General features: G+C 30.1%; 1 protein-coding gene across 2 annotated transcripts in view; it reads right to left on the bottom strand.

Annotated features, from left to right (window-relative positions):
* The window catches only part of LOC126885051 (fibrinogen-like protein 1), a 53600-nt gene extending 36287 nt beyond the window's left edge, over positions 1-17313 (bottom strand). The window contains exons 1-2 of one of the 2 annotated variants that reach the window (XM_050651480.1): positions 17141-17313; positions 13664-13715 (exon numbers count right to left, since the gene is read on the bottom strand). In XM_050651480.1, coding sequence (XP_050507437.1) covers positions 13664-13715; positions 17141-17206 — 118 coding nt within the window. In that variant the 5' untranslated portion in view covers positions 17207-17313. The remainder of the gene's footprint in view (positions 1-13663; positions 13716-17140) is intronic. The other variant, XM_050651481.1, reaches the window with a different exon arrangement.
* Positions 17314-19267: the final 1954 nt, after the last annotated feature.

Genomic DNA, 19267 nt, shown 5'->3' with positions numbered 1-19267 from the left:
GACGTGGTTCGGGCACGTTAAAAGAATGAATGAGACTCGCTGGCCGAGAAAAATATTAGAGTGGGTCCCACCGGAGAGAAGAAGAAGGGGACGACCACGGAGAAGCTGGAGGGACAATATTCAGGACGCAATGGATTCGAGGCAATTAGATGAAGATACGTGTTACGATAGAAAAAATTGGAAGCTGGGTATGGAGAGGCGGCGACAGCCGTAGAAATCCATTATATATATTATATATATATATATACAGGGTGTTCCATTTAAGAAAACTCAGAAAATACTCATTCCGAGTTTCGACCAACCCTGTGTACTAAAATTAAAAATTAAGCTATACTAATGATTCTTAACAATAGTAGAGTATATTAAAAATCATTTGAACATAAGTAGAGTTTTAGATGTCAAACTATTACAATTCTACAGGGTGTTAATTTTGCTACGAAATTATTAAAACAAAGTAATTATCTTTTAAAATACCCTGTATAATATTGCAAAACCTCATATTTTAAGAAAGAAGACATCGAACAGAATCCAAAAATGTAAAAATATACAGGGTGTCCCATTAAAAAAAAAAACGAAGTTGTAATAACCGGAAATGGCAAAGAGATGAAAATATTTTCATTTAATAGATCATCCTTCAAAACCCCTTTATTGCAATTTTCATGATTTTGTTGCCTTTAGTTCTCGAGATATTTCTAATATGCCCTTTATTTGCCTCACCCTGTATATTATTTAGAGTAATCGTATTTTAGAAGATCAGCCAAGTTTTAAAATGGCACTTTTTGAATTTTGGTCCTATCATTTTTTGCTTCAAAAATTGCAATATAAGACTAAAATTTCAAAAATAAAAAACGAGCTATAACTTTTGCGAACATGGCCTTAAGACTTTCATATTGCAAGAAAAGTTGAGTCAAACATTCCATATAATGCACAAAAAATTTTAAGACGATTCGTCAATTAGTTTAAATTTTATTCAATTTGTTGATCGCAAAGAGCTTTTTGTTTGCAATATTATTGTTCAGAAAATAATAATGACATAGCAATTCTGTGGAAACCACATGCAAGAAGAATAGTTATATTTTAAAAATGTTCAAAAAATCATTAAACAGTCGTTTTTATCACTCCGAAAAAAAGTTTAGTAAAATAGAGTCAATTTTGGCTTAAAAACAATTTGAATAGCTTTGTTAATATTTACTATAGAATAAATCATACTTTAGTTTTTCAAAAGCTGGTATTTTTACACGAATTTTCAGAAAAAAAACTTTTTGCCTAGGTTAATTAAGCTCAAAGTTAGCCGCTTTTATTATTTAATTCTCAGTTACTTCTATATACATCAAATTCTCCTGTAACAGTGTTGGTTACCATACTACTCCGAAACGGCTTGGCCGATTTTTATGAAATTTTACACGTATATCCTATAGGACGGTGAAGAGGTTTTAATCTATTTTTTATACCCATAATTTATAAGGGGGGCTGCTACCATGACATTATTTTTTATTTTTTTGGACACAATTATCTACCTTAATTTTATATGATGTAGAATTAAAAAATACATACCACCATTAATTTTCACTCTTTTATCACCAACCCCTATTTGTTAATAGCCATCTATATATTTACATCTATAAAATTCTCCTGTCACAGTGTTACTTTCCATACTCCTCAGAGACCGCTTGACCGATTTTTATGAAATTATATATGCATATTCGGTAGGTCTTATGATCGGTCCTAATCTATTTTTCATATCCCTGAGTGATTAGGGGGGTTCTCTTTAACATTTTGTAGTGTTAGGTGGGGATGTGTGTACATAACGTACTCTATATGACTACGAGTACATACAAATTAAAAAAATTATGATCAAAATCAATCAACAAGCTCCGACGATATTAATCGCAGAATATGTTTGCAGAATCATTTTCATTTTTTCAGTTCACGGATTTTAATATTTCCCCTCAACCGACCACGAATTAATTCCGTACGGACGACATTTTTAAAACTTTATTAAGCACTCTGTTGAGGTTCAAAGTTTACTCAAAATTTTACACATAAACTATATATCTTCAACTTCAAAATAGCTCTAGTTAGGTTGCTTAATTGTTATAAACAAAGTAGCCGTCAATTAAATAAAAAAGTGGCTAACTTTGACCGTAATTAACCTAGGCGAAAAGTTTTTCATTGAACATTCGTACAAAAATACTAATTTTTCAAATCTCATCGTAGTTTTAGCCTACAGTGAATATTAATAAAGTTATTCAAATTGTTTATAAGCTAAAAATGACTCTATTTTAGTAAAATGTTTTCTGATGTGATAAAAATGACGTTTTAATTATTTTTTTAAACGTTTTGAAAATATGACTTTTCTTCTTTCACGTTGTTTTCACAGAATTGCTATATCATTATTATTTTCTGGACAATAACATTGCGAAAAGAAAGCTCTTTGGAATAAACAAATTGAACAAAATTTAAACTAACTGACGAATCGTCTTTTTTGTGTATTGTGTGGACTGTTTGACTCAACTTTTCATGCAATATGAAAGTCTTAAATTCATTTTCGCAAAAGTTACAGCAAATTTTTTATTTTCGAAATTTTAGTTTTATTATGCAATATCCGAAGCAACAAATGATCGAACCAAAATTCAAAAAGCGCTATTTTTAACCTTGGCTCATCTACTAAGAAAAATATTATAAATCAGATATTTATTTACCCTGTTTTTACCTGTAGCGATTTAAACGAAGAAACTGCCATTTTTGACACTTATTTGTTAATAATTAAATTTCTCGTCCAAACTGTGACGGGCATTTTTGTATTTATAATATATTAGGTACCTATATAGTACCCAAAAAACCCATTTGCAACCTGGCTGCTCAAGTGTCCCTAACATGGTATATTTTTGCCTTATTGCCCTGGTGTACTTATACTTCGTCTCAATTAAGACGTGCTTAGATAAAAATCGAAAATATATAAGTAGAGCTTCGCTAAGCTGGAGCTTAAGATTTGTTGGTGCAACTAGGCATTAGAAGACTAAAAATTTAAGTTAAAACAAAAAAAAATCAAAATGATTCTTGTAAAAATGAGCTGTCTATGATGCGCCAAAAATGAAGGGTTTAATGACAAAGCGGTTGCACTACTTTCTCGATTTTATTGTCAAAATTCAGTTATTGGACTTGGAGTGGAGTATAATACTCCAGTTATAAGCAGAGAAAATTTATTGATGTTCTTTTTTAATTTGGAGTGCCTCCTTGCATTTTTTATAAAAATTCTTTGTTAACTGTTTATTTAAGCTAGTATTTTGTTTAAATAATTAAACATAAGTATCTATTTGTTTTTACTCCGGGCTAATTAGAAAAATACATGGAAAAGTTATTTACCAGCAATTTTATTGCTGGAATCGAATTATAAGATTCTATACATTAATAATATAGGTATGCAAAATCCGCAGATAGTGTGCTACTTTTTTTATAAACAAAACGGCGACGAGAAATCGTGTTTTTTTCAATTATTGCTCTATAACTCCGAAGATTTTAACTTTACAACAAAAACACTCAAATAAAAATTCACCGTAATTAAATTTTGCATAAATATTTGTTTTTACCGATTTGCTCCGACAAAAATTTTCCTCGGAAAATGAGGGTTTTCCCAACAAAATCTCTAATTTTCAAATAAAGTTTTAGGTAAGTAATTATTTATCAATAATTAAATAACTTAGTGATATAACAGCTTTTTTGGTGTAGATTGTAATTCCAAACTCCAGTAAAATTAAACGAATATTTTAGCAACAATTCAATTGTTAATTAACAATTTACAGTCGCAATAACAACCAAAATAATCATGAGACATTGATCAAACTTATAACGATTATAAAGATGAGATGCTTATTTCATATTTTATTGACAAAATATAAATTTTTCGTTTTTTTGCATAATCAATAAATTTTGAAAAAAAAAATAGTAATAATATTCTGGTCTAATTAGCAAAGTACAAAGAAAGGTTATTTACCATCAATTTTATTTCTGGAATGGAATACTATGATCCTGTATATTATTAATATAGGTATGCTAAGTCCGCAGATAGTGGGCTACTTTTTTTATTAACAAAATGGCTCCCCCAAATCGTGTTTTTTTTTTAATTATTGCTTTATAACTCCGAAGATTTTAGCTTTACACCAAAAACACTCAAATAAAAATTCACCCCAATTTAATTCTACATAGGGGCATGTTTTTTTCAGATTTTCTCCGACTAAAATTTTCCTGGGAAAATGTGGGTTTTCCCAAAAAAATCTCGAATTTTCAAATTAATTTTTTGGGTAAGTTATGATTTACCAATAAATAAATAACTTGGTGAAATAAAAGCTTTTTTAACATATATTATAATTGCAGAAGCCGGTGACAATTAAACGAATATCTTAGCAACAATTCAATTGTTAATTAACAATTTACAGTCGCAATAACAACCAAAATAATCATGAGACATTGATCAAACTCAGAAAGATTATAAATATTTTGTGGACAAAATATAAATTTTTCTTTTTTTTTGCATATTCTTTAAATGTTTAAATAAATAGTTATAAACAAATTAACATTCCTCAGAAATTCTTTAATATATTCTAATTTTAAAAAATACTTAAAATGCGTATTTCAAAGGTCTTGAAAATGAACGTTTTAAAACTTTTTTCCAACCATTTGCAAAAAAGTTATGAAACAGCAAAGTAAATATACGATAGGTCCGTTGTTTATAATTTGTTTAATTGTTTCAAAGCTTAAGTGAGTCTATGGTACAATCTAATTACTCACAAAAAATATCAAATATTAGTTCAATGGTTATATTTCAATCAAAGATTAAAAATATTCTTTATTGTAATTTTTAGTGCGAAAGTACGCTTGATACAGAGCCGGAGCTAAAATGTTCACTCGAAGCGACTGACTCGCAGCATACATAATAATATAATTTTATTTACGGCGCGCGGTGGTCGTCGCTGCGAGTAAAAATTTTAGCTACCGCACTGTATTAGTCTATTTTCGCGAGTGTAAATTACAAAAAAAAATATTTATAATATTTAATTAAAATATAACAATTAAACTAATAATCGATATTTTTTGTAAATAATTAGCTTGTAGTTTAAATTCACTTCTACGCATTGAAAGAATTAAAAAAATTATAAACAACGTAGAAATCGTATGTTTATTGTGCTGTTTCATAACTTTTTTGCAAATGGTTGCAAAAAAGTTTTAAAGCATTCATTTTCAAGTTATTTAGAATACGCATTTTAACTGTTTTTTAAAATTAGAATATAATAAAAACTTTCTGAGAAACGTTAATTTGTTTATAACTATTTTTTTAACATTTAAAGACTATGCAAAAAAATAAAAAATTTATATTTTGTCGACAAAATATTAAATATGCATCTCATCTTTATAAGATTTCGAAGTTTGATCAGTGTATCATAAACATTTTGGTTATTATTGCGACCGTAAATTATTAATTAACAATTGAATTGTTGCTAAAATATTCGTTCAATTTTCACCAGCTTCTGGAAGTATAATCTAAACCAAGAAGGCTTTCAAGTCACCAAATTATTTAATTATTGCCATTGGTAGATAATTACTTATCTAAAATAAAAATGTATACCATTTTTATTCAGTTGCAATGCGAAGGCAAAACAATCTTACTTTTCAATTAGAATACGGAGTGCAGTCCAGTCCCTTGAATCGCGATTTTCGGCTCTTATTGGAGCCTTCATCGGAAAGAACGTAGGCACTGTTCTCCATATTTTAACTGATTCGCATCGAGAGGTTTTCTCACCCATTGCAACTGAAGTGATGATAGTAGGTGGCTAGCGCCATCTGGCATTGAAAGACGAAGTAGTTTTCAATCCTAATAGTAAATTATTAATATTGAAAATATTAAAAATATTACTAAAAGATTTTTAAATTGAAAACTTATTGGTACACTTTCCTGGTGACACCTCCAAGACTTCTACAATTTGCAAGTCAAATGGATGCTGCAGTGAAGACGAGAGGGAAGGAATTCTACACTATGCAATTCACATCCCCCGTCTGCAGCTGGTAAAGGTCCAACGAAAAAATGCACCTAGTTACTCTACGGAGTAATACGACTATAAGTATACGACTTATACAACCTTACCAGCTGCAGACGGGTGATGTGAATTGCATAGTGTAGAATTCCTTCCCTCTCGTCTTCACTGCAGCATCCATTTGACTTGCAAATTGTAGAAGTCTTGGAGGTGTCACCAGGAAAGTGTACCAATAAGTTTTCAATTTAAAAATCTTTTTGTAATATTTTTAATATTTTCAATATTAATTATTTACTATTAGGATTGAAAACTACTTCGTCTTCGACTTATCTAAAACTTTATTTGAAAATTAAAGATTTTGTTGAGAAAACCCGCATTTTCCGAGGAAAATTTCGTCGGAGCAGATCGGTAAAAACATATCTCTATGCAGAATTTAATTGCGGTGAATTTTTATTTGAGTGTTTTTGTTGTAAAGTTAAAATCTTCGGAGTTATAGAGCAATAATTGAAAAAACACGATTTTTGTAACACGAAAAAAAAAAGTAGCACACTATCTGCGGACTTTGCATACCTATATTATTAATATATATAATCATAAGCTTCGATTCCAGCAATAAAATTGCTGGTAAATAACTTTTCCCAAAAATGGCCTATTCTCCGATAATCAGTCAAGACTATTTGCAAAATTTTACTTTTAACTTAGTATTATTAGTATAAAAGTTAATGAAATGATAGAGAGAAAGAGAGTATTTTTGAGAGACATATCTAATATTAGGAAAAAAATTGCAAATTTTTATAATTAGAAGGATGTAAATCCATATTAAAACGTAGTAGGTCTGGATCCCGCGTATGAAAAAAAGTTGATTAATAGCAAGCTGAAAATTTGTTAAAAGCTTAAGGGTGTCTAGTCGGACAAACTTTGATACATGGGAACACTGGAACAGGGGAAGTTTTAATTGTGGAACAGGTTAAAAATTTGGAACGTCACATGTATTTTGTCCGACAGAACTTCCAATTGATTGGTTACCCTTTCATTAAACTCTCATGCAAAAATCAGACTGCTATTTGTCATCTGTCATAATTCCTGTCATTTGACATATTCTAGGTGTTCCACTCATTAAAATGCCTATTTAGTAATAAATAGCAGTTTGATTTTTGCATGAGAGTTTAATGAAAGGGTAACAAAAATTAATTTATAAGTTCTGCCGGACAAAATACATGTGACGTTTTCGTGTCTGAAGTTCCGAATTTATAACCTGTTCCACAATTAAAACTTCCCCTGTTCCAGTGTTCTCATATATCAAAGTTTGTCCGACTAGACACCCTTAAGCTATTGACAAATTTTCAGCCTGCTATTAATCAACTTTTTTTTCATACGCGGGATACAGACTTATAGTTTTTCATTCCAAACTACTTTCCATAACAACAATTTTCGATATGGCGAAATTTAAAGAAATTTTACTCTTGAGCGAAATTCATATTTTTTGACATACAGGGTGTTTGGTAAAGAACGGGCCATAGATTGTTGAGCTTAAAATAGGGCGATTTAAGCTAACTTACCTTAGTACAAAAGTTGATAAAAACCCAAATACAGGGTGTCAAAGTTAAAATTTTATTTTATTTATTCTTGAATATTCCCTGACAGGAATGGGATAACAACATGAAATTTGTTAAGCAAGGTTTTTTGGACGAAAAATCTAAATTCGCCACCAAAAATTCTGTATTAGCCAGAGGGCGCCACATATATCTTTCAGTGCTCATTTATCACGTTCAGTTTTTTTATCCCCCACTCTACATAATTTTTGAAGCAAAATTTTTATTCTCTTCATATTTTTACTTAAAAAAGTTATAGTAGATTTATCTCGCTGAGCTCAACCGTTTTTGGGATAAACGCGTTTTAAATCTGGGAGGCAGCATTTTTTGCAAATTTTTTGCATATTATCATACACACACCGGCAAAATTAGCCGAACACCTTAAAAATTGGACATGTTTGATGTCACGAATTTCCTAAACCAGTGGTCTGATTTGAGTGATTCTTTTAGTATATTATAGCGTTATTATTTAAGAAAATCTTTGTAATAATATTGCTGCTAGAGAGCTAAATATTTTATATCGGGTGTAACAATAATACTGTGTTTTTTTCTTAAAATTTGGAACACCCTGTGGTCTATTCTAACATATACAAAATACTGAAATTAAAACATAATTATGCCTTTAGGCTTTCTTAACATTTTCCTTTTTGATTTATTTACTTATGTTGGAAAATAAAAAAGTTATGGGCTTTAACAACTAGCCATGTTTTTCATCGATAAATCCTCATAGTAGGGGAGGAAAATATGCTAAATTTGCAGTTACTCGAGCGTTATGGTGACCTATTGGATTGTGAATAGTATGTGCTAAAACCAGAAAAAGGTTAAGTTAAGTTTTCGATATATTGGCGGACTTTTCATTTTTTAATTTATTTTCCATTTGAAACAATCGTTTTTTTCCGATTATAGCGCCATTTATCCATAATTTAAAAAAATGTTGCGAATAAAAGTTGCTTATGTTTACGTCAAGAATCCAAATCTTAAATAAAAGTTAGTGGCTCCTATTTAAGATTTTAAAGTAACCCCCCACCCACCTCCGTGGGGGACCTGTTTGGTGCCATTCGATAAATTTTTGAAAAATATTGAATACGTGTATTTCGCAGTTTTACGACCTGATGTTCATTTCGCGAAATATCGTATTTAAAATTTTTAATTTACTCTCCAAGCGAATAGATTTTTTAGATTTCTAAGAATAGATTTTTATCTCGGTCCACCTTAATGAATTCCCCGGTTTTAAGAACCAATTTATGGTATAGGTACATTTACAGGGTACAAGGTTTCTCCCCATGTAACTGAAAAAATCCCCGCTTGGGCTCCCCTACCATCACTATCTGCTTAGTTTAATAAACAAGTTTAAAGTAATTCAATAGATGTATTAAATAAATAAATTAATAAGCGATGTCACAATGACGACCTCCCGTGGATTTCAGCTGCACTAGCTGAACATCAGATCGAAAAACTGCAAAATACACGTATTCAATATTTTTGAAAAATTTATCGAATGGCACCAAACACGTCCCCCCACGGAGGTGGGGTGGGGAATTTAACTTAAAATCTTAAATAGGAGCTCCCAAATTTTTATAGCAGATTTGGATTCTATATGTAAAAATAAGCAACTTTTATTCGACAAATTTTTTTGGAATTATGGATGGATCGCGCTAAAATCGGAAAAAACGATTGTTTCAAATGGAAAATAAATTCAAAAATGAAAAATCCTGCAATATATGGAAAACTTAACTTAACCGTTTTCAGGTTTTAGCACATACTATTCACAATATAATAGGTCCCCATAACGCTCGAGTAACTGCAAATTTAGCATAATTTCCTCCCCTACTATTAGGATTTATCTATGAAAAACATGGCTAGGTTTTAAGGCCCATAACTTTTTTATTTTCCAACATAAGGAAATGGATCAAAAAAGGAAATGTTAAGAAAGCCTAAGGCTATAATCGAGTTTTAAATTCAATATTTAATAAATGCTAGCATAGTCCACAGGGTGTTCCAAACTTTAAGAAAAAAACACAGTATTATTGGTACACCCGGTATAAAATGATATTTAGCTGTCTAGCAACAATATTATTACAACAATATTCTTAAATAATAAGGCTATAACATACTAAAAGAATCACTCAAATCGGACCACTGGTTTAGGAAATTCGTGACATCAAACATGTCCCATTTTTAAGGTGTTCGGCTAATTTTGCCGGTGTGTGTATATACCCGAAAAATAACTTAAAACCAAAAAAAAAATTACAAAAATGTATCGCAAATTTCTTCAAATGAAGTTTGCGATGCAATGACATAAATATGAGAACTGGCACAATTATTATGATTTTAAATTTATTTTTCGGGTCTAGCTACAATGATATTATGCACAAAAATATGTTGCATCGCAGAAAAGTTGAATTTAGCGAGGTAAATGTAGTAACCTTTTTTAAGTAAAAATATTAAGAGAATAAAAATTTTGATTCGAAAAGTATATAGAGCGGGGATAAAAAAACTGAACGTCTTAAATGAGCACTGAAAGACGTATGTGGCGCCCTCTGGGTAATACATCATTTTTGGTAGCGAATTTAGATTCTCCATCCCAAAAAACCCCAACATACCAAATTTCGCGTTGTTATCCCGTGCCTGTCAGGAAATATTCAAGAATAAATAAAATAAAAGTTTAATTTTGACACCCTGTATTTCGGTTATTATCAACTTTTGTACTAAGGTAAGTTAGCTTAAATCGACCCATTTTAACCTCAGGAACCTAAGGTTAAGCTATGACCCATTCTTTACCAAACACCCTGTATACAGGGTGCGCCAAACCTTTGGTTTTCTTTGATTATGGCTAAACTATATGATATACAAAAAATGTTTATAACAAAACTAATGTGTATCAAAGAGGTCTATAATCTAAAATTATTTCTGATTATACAGGGTGAGTCAGAACGACGGTATGAACTAAAGTTATATTTTTTAAATGGAACACCCTGTATATTAAATCATTTTTGAATATATTATTTAAAAATATGAAAAATTTGTACAAGGTCTTATAGGCCTAAAGTTGATAATTTTTGAAATTGACATTTCACAATTTTTTTTTTTTGAAAAATGGCTTTGGCAGAGCCAATTAGCCAGACTTGTTTCTGATTTAACAAATTTACATTAAAATTTACATTTTTATTGAGAAAAATGATAATATTTATAGGGTTGTGGATTATGTTTCCAAGGAAATAAAAATTTAAGTCATAGGTCAAAGTTTTTAAAATATGGTGTTATTTTTAAATAATTTAATATTTTTTACTTTTAGACATAAAATATACAGTGTTATCACGATTTTCAAATACAAAATTTTCTCATTTTTTTTAAATGAGACACCCTGTACATTAATTCTGCATTTTGTAGTAAATATTACAACCTTTCTTTTGGTATAAGGTTGTATGTACCTAGCATGTTTCGTGTTGTAGATATTTAAAAAAAAAACTATAGATTTTACGTTTTTGCACATATTTTATTTAAAAATTTTTTGCAAAAAAAATAATTATAATTTGGTTTTATAAACATACACTAAAATATAAAATATGAAAAGAAAAACGCAATTAAAGATTAAAATAAATCGTATGCTAGTACAATTCAATTGAATTTAATAACTTTAAATTATTTTACAAAAAATATTTTACCATATTAATGAATGCATAAATTAGTTACTAAATTAAATAAACAATCAAATTTTAAATCAACCGTAGTAATTTTTCTACCACAGCAACTTTCCTGTACCAAATTAATTGTTAGTTAAATTGTATTTAGTTAAACTTTTAATTTACCTTTTAAATTTACTTACATACATCTTGAGAATATAAAAATTATTATAAACTATGCTTTCAAACACATGAATGTTAAATGTATCAGCCAAATTATTTATTAATATACATAGTAAGTATTTACTGGTGTCACAAAAGCTGGTAATACTTTTGTAGTTGAAATTTTTGTAACAATTTTTTATATTATAAATTAAAATTTTTTAACCGAAAAATTTTTGGATATGACATTTGTTTTGGGCAAAACCATTAGAAATTATTACCAGCTTTTGTGACACGAGTAGGTACATATAGTATTTTTACTACAAAAGCGATATTACGTAGGTCAAAAGTTTTGACGTAAGAGAACTGTCAAAACATTAGAATGTGACTTTTCATTATTGCCATGTTTATAATAAACATGGCAATAATAAAAAGTCACATTCTAATGTTTTGACAGTTCTCTTACGTCAAAAATTTTGACCTACGTAATATCGCTTTTGTAGTAAAAATACTATAGATACTATTTACTTCTTAAGGTGATACAGTAGCGATCAACAGGTAGCAAAAACGCGTTTCAAGGTTGCGGCTGTAATTTTGAATATTTTTTCGAGATATTTGGCACACGTTTTCGTAATATAATAAAGAATGGCGGTACAGAGCCCAATTTGAAAAGTATATTATTATGTGGAAATTACTCTGTAATTAAATACAATATTAAAAAAACGAGCCTGTACCGCTATTAAGAAGAACAAAAAAATACACTTTCTTTAAATAAACTTTTTTATCCGATGCCTAGATTTTGTGTCATTTGAAAGAAAGTGTATTTTTTTGTTCTTCTTAATGGCGGTACAGGCTGGTTTTTTTAATATTGTATTTAATTACAGAGTAATTTCCACATATTAATATATTTTTCTAATTGGGCTCTGTACCGCCATTCTTTATTATATTACGAATAAGTGTGCCAAATATCTCGAAAAAAATATTCAAAATTACAGCCGCAATCTTGGAACGCGTTTTCGCTACCTGTTGATCGCTACTGTTTTCTCTTAATATACTTCCATAACGTTCACTTGTTTCAAAGCATACTTTATACGTTCTCAAGATGTAGGTAAATTAAAAGGTTATTAACTGATCTTACTCGTAAATACAACATAACTAACAATTAATGTGGTACAGGAAAGTTGCTGCGGTAGAAAAATTACTACGGTTGATTTAAAATTTGGTTGTTTATTTAATTTATTAACTAATTTATGCATTCCTTAATATGGTAAAATATTTTTTGTAAAATAATTTAAAGTTATTAAATTCAATTGAATTGTACTGGCATACGATTTATTTTAATCTCTAATTACGTTTTCATTTTCATATTTTATATTTTAGTGTATGTTTCTAAAACCAGATTATAATTATTCTTTTTGCAAAAACATTTTTAAATAAAAAATCCGCAAAAACGTAAAATCTATAGTTTTTTAAAATGTCTACAAAACGAAACATGCTAGGTACATACAACTTCATACCAAAAGAAAGGTTGTAATATTTACTACAAAACGCAAAACAACTAATATACAGGGTGTCCCATTAAAAAAATGAGAAAATTGTATATTGGCACACACACTGTATATTTTATGGCTAAAAGTAAAAAATATTAAATTATTTAAAAATAACACTATATTTTAAAAACTTTGACCTACCACTTAAATTTTTATTTCCTTGGAAACATAATCCACAACCCTATAAATATTACCATTTTTCTCAATAAAAATGTAAATATTTCGAAAATTATTAACTTTAGGCCTATAAGACCTTAAACAAATTTTTCATATTTTTAAATAATATATTCAAAAATGATTTAATATACAGGGTGTTCCATTTAAAAAAATACAACTTTAGTTCATACCGTCGTTCTGACTCACACTGTATAATTGAAAAAATTTTAAATTATAGATCTCTTTGATACACATTAGTTTTGTTAAAAACATTTTTTTGTATATCTTATAGTTTAGCCGTAATCAAAGAAAACCAGAGGTTTGGGGCACCCTGTATGTACCTCGTATAAAATTGATAAAATTTGATATCTGATGGTTGACTCCTAGGCTTTAGACTTGTAGACAATGATTTTTATAAAGTATAAATTATTCTCGTAAAGTTTATAAATAAAAGTTTTCCATGTGGGTCTAACTTACGCAGACACATTGTATACGTTAGTGATCAAAAATAATAGATTTAGTTTAAAATTAACTTGGAATAATAGTTTTACCTCGGCCATCACTCTTCTCATTTTCCAAATCAAGAGGATTTACAGGTGACACCTAAAAATAAAATATAATTCATAATTCAGGACCATCCTTGTCTAGAAGTTAGGGAGGGACGAGTTTGCACTTTTGTCCCCTCCTCGGTACCTTAAAGTTTTTAATGTTTATGGTGCGTAGCTTCGATTTTTCGATGGTGCCAGGCTGAAAACCCGTCAGATAATTTTGCTATTAACCATTTAATTTTTGTAAATGATTGCATCTCCTGAACTATTACAGATAATTAATTGTACCTAAAAAAAATTCCACAACGAAAAAGAATTCCATATGGGAGGAAAACAACTTAAAATATTCTTCTCTAAAGAGACTAAACCAAGCTTTTAACACAGAGAACGAACCCAACACTACAGCTATTTATAGATCCTTATCCTACTTAGGGCCAATTTCAGAAAAAGTATCAAGATTACTTTGTAATAAAGTCAGTAACCTTAACATATCTTTCAAAACGAAAAATAACATCAAATCCATCTTCAGCCACACCAAAGATAAAATCGACAAACTAAATAAAAGTGGTATTTACAAACTGTCTTGTGGGGATTGTAACATGACTTATGTGGGCAGGACTATGAGGACCCTATCTCAGAAGATCAAAGAACATCTCAACAATCCAGAAAAATCAAATTTTGGTTATCATGTTAAATTTAGCAACCATTCCTTCTCTCCTTCCGAAAACAGTACAATTTTACATAATATCCCAATCAAAAACTATAGACAAATGAACCTTTTAAAAGATCTAGAGATAGCTAAAGAAATGAAACTTAATCCTGATTTTTGCTTGAATACACAAATCAATCTTAATTACAACTATAAACCTTTGTTCAGACTCTTGTGGGAGACTCTGGAGGAAGAAGTTTGACCTCATGCAATCAAAAAATAATTTTTAAATTTTTTAATTCTTTACTAAAGCATCATTTAAAACAATATTTGTAATAAATCATTTGGCAGCTTATTCTTTTTAAAAATCACATTTCACAAAATTCATTGTTAATTTATTTCCCATCTTCCTAAAAAAACTTCACCATCAAGTTTCTTTACATCATGTATTAATTTTCAAAACCGATTCGAGTTTGGTTTGTGGAGGATAACTTGTCAATTGGTTTATCCTAGACCTTAAGTCTGTTTTCAATATGTATTTCATTATTTTTTAAAAAACCAGATTTATGTAACTACAGACTTTGTTGAAAAGTTGTTCAATCCAATTGATAAAAATGTCATATGTCAACTGTCACTTTATATGAGAAAATGTGAAGACACCTTAACGAGCACACCCTGTCTACATCGACTGTCATTAAAAATCCTCCATGCGAGACGACCATTCTGCTATCTGACACCGCAGTATTCAAATGGTAAGGTCTTTTTGACCTTACCATGATCATATATTCGTTTTATATATAATGTAATTTTCGTGTGAAAGTCCTTTGTGCTCGTTCTTGATGTTTAACTTTTCTGGATACAAAAATAACCAACAGCAAATTGAACAATTTTTTAAAAAAACAGACAAGGTTTTTTCCAACCAATAAAAAACTACATAAGAAACAGAAGTATTTCATATCATAACTGGAACCCATCTCTCTTCATAGTGGTATTTTGACCTTTTTGACGTAAGTTAAACTTTGAATTCTAAGATCAATTATTCATTAGAGATCTTTTATTGTAGCATAGCTCCGAAGATGGCTTTATAAGCCGAAAGTGCTCAGCTAAGAATTATTAATTTTACACACTTCAAAAGTACACTTCTCCCCCTTTTACCTGTTGTCATAAGTGTGTACAAAACTATTTCAGTCTTTACATTTAAAATATTCTGCTATGCAGACGACGCAATACTAATCTCGCAAAGTGAAAGTTATGTACAATGCACGTATGCTGCACCAGTTTAATATAACCGCTAGACAATTTAACATGGTAGTTTCCTCAAAAAAGACTAAATACAAGGTTATAACAGCAAATCTAATAGGTTTAAATTAGAGCTGGAGGGTCAGAAAATAGAACAAGTAATGGAGTTTAAATATCTATAGGCATCACACTATCTAGCTACGGAAAGCTCGAAACCGAAGTGGAAGATCAGGTGAATAAAGCAAACAGAACCGCAGGCTGCCTGAATGACACAATACGGAGAAATAAAATAGCGGAAGAGAAGTGAAAGGCAAAATTTACAAAACGGTCATCAGACCAATAATGAGATACGCGGCAGAAACACGACCAGAGATGAAAACACTTCGAAAAATCGATGGTAAGACACTATGGGATAGAGCTAGAAGTGCAGATATACGACAGAGATGCAACATGGACAACATTAATAACTGGGTGAAAAACAGAAGAGTAGAACGGAAGGACCACATAAACCGAACGACAACAAATAGAGTAGTAAGGACGGCGAGAGACGGTTCCTCGATAGGAAGACGATCAGTGGCAATACTACGAAAACCATGGAATGACAATTTACTGGAGGTATATTGAAACAGAAAGAGTCATGTCTACACAAGAAGAAGAAGAATAAAAAGAAGAAGAAGAAGAAGAAGAAGAAGAAGAATAAGAAGAAAAAGTTATTCTAAATACCTCTGAGGTATTTAGAATACCTCACAATTTAATAATCCAGTGTCAAAAATGCTTGATCTCTGGAAGATAAATAGGCGTGCCAGTTTTCGTTTTTTTTTTACTAAAAGCATTCTGAAAAAAATAACTAATTACAAGACGCTATATTTAAAGAGTTTTAGCTCCATTATGATGCATTTTCAGGCTAGGTTAATTGGGTATTACTTCCAGGAGATTAAAATTAGAATAAAGAAGGCTAGTGAGAATTTTAACAAAATGAGAAGAGTGCTCTGCACAAGAGATCTAAAGTTAGAGCTAAGAGTCAGGTTGGCTAGATGCTACGTTTTCTCGACTTTGTTTTACCGAATGGAAGCTTGGACCTTTAATGCGGCACGAATGAAAAAACTAGAATCATTCGAACTGTGGGTGTATAGAAGAATTAGGAAAATGTCATGGACAGAACACGTCACAAACAAAGAAGTTCTCAGAAAGATGAATAAAGAAATTGAAGTCTTAAATACAATCAAAACCAGAAAATTGGAACATCTTGGACATATTACGCGTGGAGAGAGATACATTTTGCTCCAACTCATTATCCAGGGAAAGATTCAAGGAAAAAGAATAGGGAAACGCAAAATATCGTGGCCGCGTAACCTGAGAGAATGGTACGGATGTACATCAAATGAACTTTTCAGAGCAGCCGTCTCCAAAGTTCAAATAGCTATGATGATTGCCGACCTCCATCGCGGAGATGACACTTTTGAAGAAATCTTAAAATTATCTGAAGAATCTCCGGTATTCTTTTGTCAGGAGAGTTTCTGGACACCTATTCTGGTATTATAATATTGTCATATAAGTCACTAGAAAATTATTTACATAAAATAAAAACTTACCGTTTGGCTCAGAGCAATTTTCAAATTGCTACACAACAATAATACAATAATTGCTAAGGAATTCATGCTAATTTGTAAAAGCAAAGTTAAACAATTTGACTATTTATAGGTCGGCGAACACATGATAAGAATATCACAATTTATCTATTATCTGTATACCGCCAAAAGAAATTTCTGTGTTTTTTATCTTGATAAATGCATGATATTTATTATTATTTTTAAGAAAACAAATTTTATTTTATTAAACTACATCATAATATTTACAAAACCGATATATCGGAGATAAAACTTTTACAGGTTACGAAAATATTTACAATTATGACCTTATAGATATTATTATAAAAAAATATTAACCATACTTTTATTAGGAGAGGATTATTAGATTCAATAATATATTATAGCCCAGTCGGGATAGCATTTGACCTTGCATTACGAGCTTCCCCAAATTTTATTTGTCTAATTCTTAGGGGGTCAATAGTAGTATAAATTTAAAATCTCGACTGAATTCCACCGTTGCGTTAGCCGCCATCTTGATTTTAAACAAGAACAGTTTTTGCTCAATATCTCCGCAATTGTCAACTTTTCGACGAAAAGTGTATAAACTAAAATTGTTGAAAATGAAATTTTCTATAATTTCGTTCATTATAATTTTTTTCGTGCGGTCGATATTTCCGAGTTATGGGGAGAAAATAGTGACAGTTAAAGCATAATTACTGAATTATTAAATTATCTCGTTTATTATTAGTTTTACAACAAATATGCACCTACACAAAAATTAAGAGAATTAAATTTTGTACAATTTTGATCTCTTTCATTTTTTTGATAAAATCAATATTTCAGGTAGTCCGTATGCGAAAGTTGCGAGCGTAAGACCTGATTGATATTATAGCAATTGTTTTTGTTCAATATCTCCGCCAGTTTCAACTTTTGCGATTTACTACAATTTTTCGAAAAAACCAGTGGCGGGTCTTCGAAGGGGGGAATGGGAAAATTCCCCGCAACAGGTTCTAAAATTAAAAAAAAATGTTGAAATATTAAAATATATTAGCTGACATGAAACTTAAAATATCGACAGATAAATTCAACCAATAAAACTCTCTAGTTAATAAAATTAAGTAAACTTAATGCATATACGTTATTATTTATGTCTTTTATGTATTTAGTTTGGTTGGTGTTTCATTGGAAGTTTCAAAAATTGTATAAAATATAATTCTCTTTATTTTTGTTTATGTACAATTATGTCGTAAAGTTAATATTAAATGAGACAACTCAATAATTATGCTTCCCCTCCGCTTCCAGTATTTTCCCCCTTAACTCGGAGAATATTGATCGCATAAAAAATTGGGCAAAATAAATTGTAGGAAATTGTATTTCCAACAATTTTAGTTCCTACCGTTTTTGTCGAAAAGTTGAAAATGGCGGAGATATTAAGCAACAACGGTTCTCCTTTAAAATCAAAATGGCAGCTAATGCAACCGCGGAATTCAGTCGAGATTTTAAATTTACACTACTATTGATCTCCCCTAAAGGATAGAATTACAAAATTTGGGGCAGCTCGAATACAAGATTCAATTCAATAATTATGCCCCCCCCCCACTTTTTACTATTTTCCCACTTAACTCGGAAAATATCAAACGCATGAAAAAAATTGTTAAAAAGAAATTGTAGGAAATCATATTTGGATCAATTTTAGTTGAAAATGGCGTAGATAGTGAACAAAAACAATTGCTATAAATTCAATCAGGTCTTACGCTCGCGCCATTACCGCATACGTACTACCTTAAATATTCATTTTAGCAAAAAACTGAAAAAGATCAAAATTGTGTAGAATTTAATTCTCTTTATATATGTACAGAAACATTTTTGTTGTAAAGCTAATAATAAACGGGATAATTCAATAATGGGGAACTTGCACATTTTTTTTATTACATAATAATGTTCAGTTTTGTATAAAAATGAGATTTCCAAAATTTCCCGCTTCAAAAACTCATAAATAACTTAGAAACACAAATTTAAAGTCTTCTTTGTTTTAAAGTAGTTCAGACGGCCCGTGACGTCACATAGTTTTACATTAGTTTTTTATATGGTTATATCAGTGATGTGGGAGGGTTATATGTAAGTAAATTT

This window comes from Diabrotica virgifera, chromosome 5 (genome assembly GCF_917563875.1).
Source record: "Diabrotica virgifera virgifera chromosome 5, PGI_DIABVI_V3a".
NCBI lineage: Eukaryota > Metazoa > Arthropoda > Insecta > Coleoptera > Chrysomelidae > Diabrotica > Diabrotica virgifera.
This window is presented reverse-complemented; position numbering and strand designations above follow the sequence as displayed.